Source organism: Gastrolobium bilobum, unplaced genomic scaffold, assembly GCF_033153095.1.
Source record: "Gastrolobium bilobum isolate Gb01-03AN ecotype WA unplaced genomic scaffold, APGP_CSIRO_Gbil_v1 utg35590, whole genome shotgun sequence".
Lineage (NCBI taxonomy): Eukaryota > Viridiplantae > Streptophyta > Magnoliopsida > Fabales > Fabaceae > Gastrolobium > Gastrolobium bilobum.
Window position 1 is genome coordinate 308,018 of NW_026898223.1, and position 4,031 is coordinate 312,048.

General features: G+C 31.2%; 1 protein-coding gene across 1 annotated transcript; it reads right to left on the bottom strand.

Moving 5' to 3' along the window:
* Positions 1-1,988: 1,988 nt before the first annotated feature.
* LOC133313998 (uncharacterized) lies at positions 1,989-3,067 on the bottom strand. Its single transcript, XM_061515429.1, has 2 exons — positions 2,912-3,067; positions 1,989-2,545 (listed from the first exon to the last, which is right to left on the bottom strand). Exon 2 carries the CDS (start codon positions 2,531-2,533, stop codon positions 2,297-2,299), a length of 237 nt encoding a protein of 78 aa, XP_061371413.1. The 5' UTR covers positions 2,534-2,545; positions 2,912-3,067; the 3' UTR covers positions 1,989-2,296.
* Between the last annotated feature and the right edge of the window lie 964 nt (positions 3,068-4,031).

Consider the following 4,031-nt stretch of genomic DNA (forward strand, 5'->3'; position numbering starts at 1 on the left):
CCTCGTGATCATAGATTGATCATTGCTAAATTCTCCTTCACCTCCTTTGTATTTTTTTGTACTCCGTTGAAGATTATCCATCTCTTCTGTTGAAGTTGCTTGGCTGGCGGCAAGGTTCATCGAAAACCCTAGCAGTGTGAAATAGTGTTTTACGCATACTATCTTTAATTTTGATTTGTCAGACTCTCGCTGCGCTAAAAAAAATGACTCCTTAATGCATGTTTAATTTTTTTTTTAAAAGTCAATTTTTTATTTTTATTTTTTTTATAAAAAAATTCTCCACATGAAATTTTTATTATAAATTATTTTAAACATAAAATAATCTAATTCAAATACACACTTAATAAATCAGATAGATGAACTTTAATTTAAAATTTTGATGTCATTAGAAATAAATCTTCAAAATAAAGAAAGTTCATCATTCCATTGACTACAAACGCAAAATACAAAATCAAATAGTGGGTTGAAGATATTATTAGAGGGTTTAGATTGATTACAAGGCGCAAGATAAGTTAGGAGGATATAACCCATCTCTTCCATTTCAATGAAACATGGCTTCAATAGCAGTTAGGGGTTCAAAACGGGTCGACACGATACAAATATGATACGACATGAGTATATACAACACGAATAAGATACAAATTTTTATTCGTGTCTGAACATTCGACACGAACACGACCCGCAAATTTTGTAGATTGACACAATACAATACGAATGACACACAATCAAAATGGTGATTAACCAAAAAATTATAAATAAAAAAAAAAGAAATATAGGTCGAATTCGTGCTGACATGACACAAATTTTTGGTGTGTTATGTTTTCCCAACACGAACACGACATTAATTTTTTTACGGGTCAACCTGAACACGAATTAATTTTTTTACGGGTCAACCTGAACACGAATTAATTTTTTTACGGGTCAGCATGAACACGAATTTTCATATTATATCCGGGTCGACGAACGTGTCGTAACCTGTTTTGACACCCCTAATAGCATTGATAAGTTCAAGCGATGTCTCCTTAATCAATGGTCTTTGGTTTTATTTATTCTTTCTAGATGGATAAGTCCAATTAAGACGTACGGTACGTAAGTTCAATTTTATTTTTATTTTGGAAATTGTTCCAAGGGTATTTTCGAGCCGAAAGTCAAGGACTAATTCCCTCGAAACGGAGAGATCACGCGATAGTGAGTATAGTCTCTCCTAACAAAACCTTTTCTATACACATGATCAGAGATCGAACCCCTGTCAGTATGCTTAAAAAACCCAGCTATCTATCAACTTTGTCGGACTTTGTCGGTACATAAGTCCAATTTGAATAAATAATATCATACACACTTACATTCATTACTTCATAATTTGTAATATTTATTATGTAATTATGTTTAGTTTAACTTCGATTTCGGTTCTAATTCTTCGCCAGTTGAGGTAATGTTAGTAGTTAGTACTAATGGACAACAAGCATTTTTCTTTGCAATTTATTAGAAAATATCAAAATAGATTCCGAGTTTCAAAATTACCATTCGTCATGACCAAACAGCCTAGTTAAGAACTCAGAGAATGGCCATAACTTTACACGGCTATTACAAATCTTGATAAACTTCCTAATTTTAGCCGGTGACAAATTACAGGCTTCCATTTTTTTTCCTAATATTGAAGTTAGAGCTTATTCTTAATGCTTTATTATAAACTACCTTCCTATGCCAATACATTTACGAGTCAGAATATAATTGAAAAAATATATCTATGGCTTTACTGTCGAGCACAAAAGCCTAAGGTATTAGTTGAAAATATAAATTATTTTTAATATATTCCTTATAAAGAGCCTATTAAACTTAAAAAGGTAAATAATGCAGAGGTTTATTTTGAAGAATTTCATAATCGGTGATACTATCCAAAACATAACAAGTTTGACACTAGTCTCAAATGATCTATCCATTTATATTATATTCGTAAGTATGAAAAATATTATATTTACAAAATTTTTGTTTACAAACTCTTATAAATTATATGATGTCTGATCGATTATACACTAATCAAGAGTGTATGACCAGTCATGCTTAATGTAATTTCTACAAGTAATTTGGATTCTTTCCGTACTGCATATTTCTGCACCCACTGGGGATCAACACCAAGGATTTCAAAATTCAACAGTTTCCAGATGAATTTTATAGCCAAAAGCAACATTGTGTCTATTTGTCCACCATCTATCTCACACACACAATTTAATACAACCATAATTGCAGCTGCAACAACTCATGCCAATTGTCTATATGGCTGACATACAGAAATTATCTACTTGAACAAGTGAGCAATATCAGGATCATCCAAATCCACATCCAACAACCCATTCAACTTCATATACTCAACATAATGATCTGGTGGTTTCACTGCACGAACACGTTTTGGTGTGAAGCCGTGAATTCTTGCAACATCTCTGGCAAGCCATTTAACATATGCTTGATCCAAAGGAGGTACAATCTTCAGCAATATCACATCTTCCCTTTCTTGCTTCCCCACTTTGTTTCCCATAACAAAATTAACCTAAATGAAGATTTGAGTTGTAAAATGGGAAGAAGATTTAAACGATGATGTTGAAAAATGAAATCCCCATTCAAATCAAAATCAGCACCACTAATTAGAATTTGAGAGTGTGATAAGACAAGTCACAAGTTAATTATTCATGGGTCCCAATTCACATAGTTTGCTTCACATAAAACCCTAAATTAAAATACCCTTTTGCGTAATCGAAAGCGAAGCCACAATTGAATGAAAACCAATTTCAGAATTAAGCATAGGGAATTCGGAAAAACAAAATGTCAAGTGAACCTCAGAAAGCAAAATCGAATTCAAATTCAAATGGCGATTTGGAAACTTAGCACGAAAAATCAATAGCATCAGAGTGCATACCTACGCCGCCACAAAAGCAGAGCGATTCAGGAGTGTGTACGGTTCGGCGATGTGTACGGTTCGGCGATATGCTGTTCCGATACAGTTTGGTTTGGGGGAGGATAATATAAGGTGAAAATGCTTCGTCCACGCCTCAAAATCATGCCATTATTATTATTATTTTTCTTGTGAAGTATAAAATAATTTTTAAAAAGGGACAGGATCCGTTTATAAACTTTTTTTTGCAATTACACTAATGTAGGACCGGTCGTACACTGTATGATTAATGTAGGACCGGTCCTACATAGTATAGTTTGTAAGAGTTTGTAAATAACAAAATTTATAAATATAACCTGCCCCATTTTTAAATTATGTCACATATAATATAATATAATATTTATAACCTGGTTATAATTTAGGGTCCAATCTGCAGGTAAGACAGAAAATTTTGTTTGTCACTTTCAAAAAAAAATGAATTTGTCAAAAAATTATATTATATATTATAAATAATACACAATGTATGACAAATAAAATCTTCTGCCACAAAGGCAAAATTGTTTTTTTTTTCTTCTTCTTTTGCTTGTTGTGAAATGTACAGACTTTCACTTTTCTATCTTGATAATTTCTTATTTATTTAATTACGGTCAGAATTTTCTTTCTATTATATATTTTTTGATTTTTTAATTTATGATAGTATTATTTGCTTTTCTTAAATTATAATATTATATATTATCGAGAATATTTTTGTTTTAATAATTATTAATATCTATTTTTTCTCTTTTCTCTCTGTTTCTTTTTCCTCTTATTTAGGCAATTTTTCTTCTCCTTCGTTTAACTCAACAACATCAATTCTCCCCCTCACTTTTTATTTCTTCATATTCTTTTTATTTTATTTTTTTCCTAATAATCATCATAATAAAAAAATATTTATTAAAGAGAGAATAGTAAAATAAAAATTAGGGGATGTAAGAAAATTCACATCAAATACATCTTTCGGGCAAAAAACTTTAAGTGTGTGTCGCAACTGGATCGCGACGTGACGGTGAAAAATTGAAAGTTTAAAAACATAATGAAGTCGTCACCAAGGTTTGAAAAACATTGAAAAAATCCTTTTTATTTGAAAATCGATCTTTAAAAACAA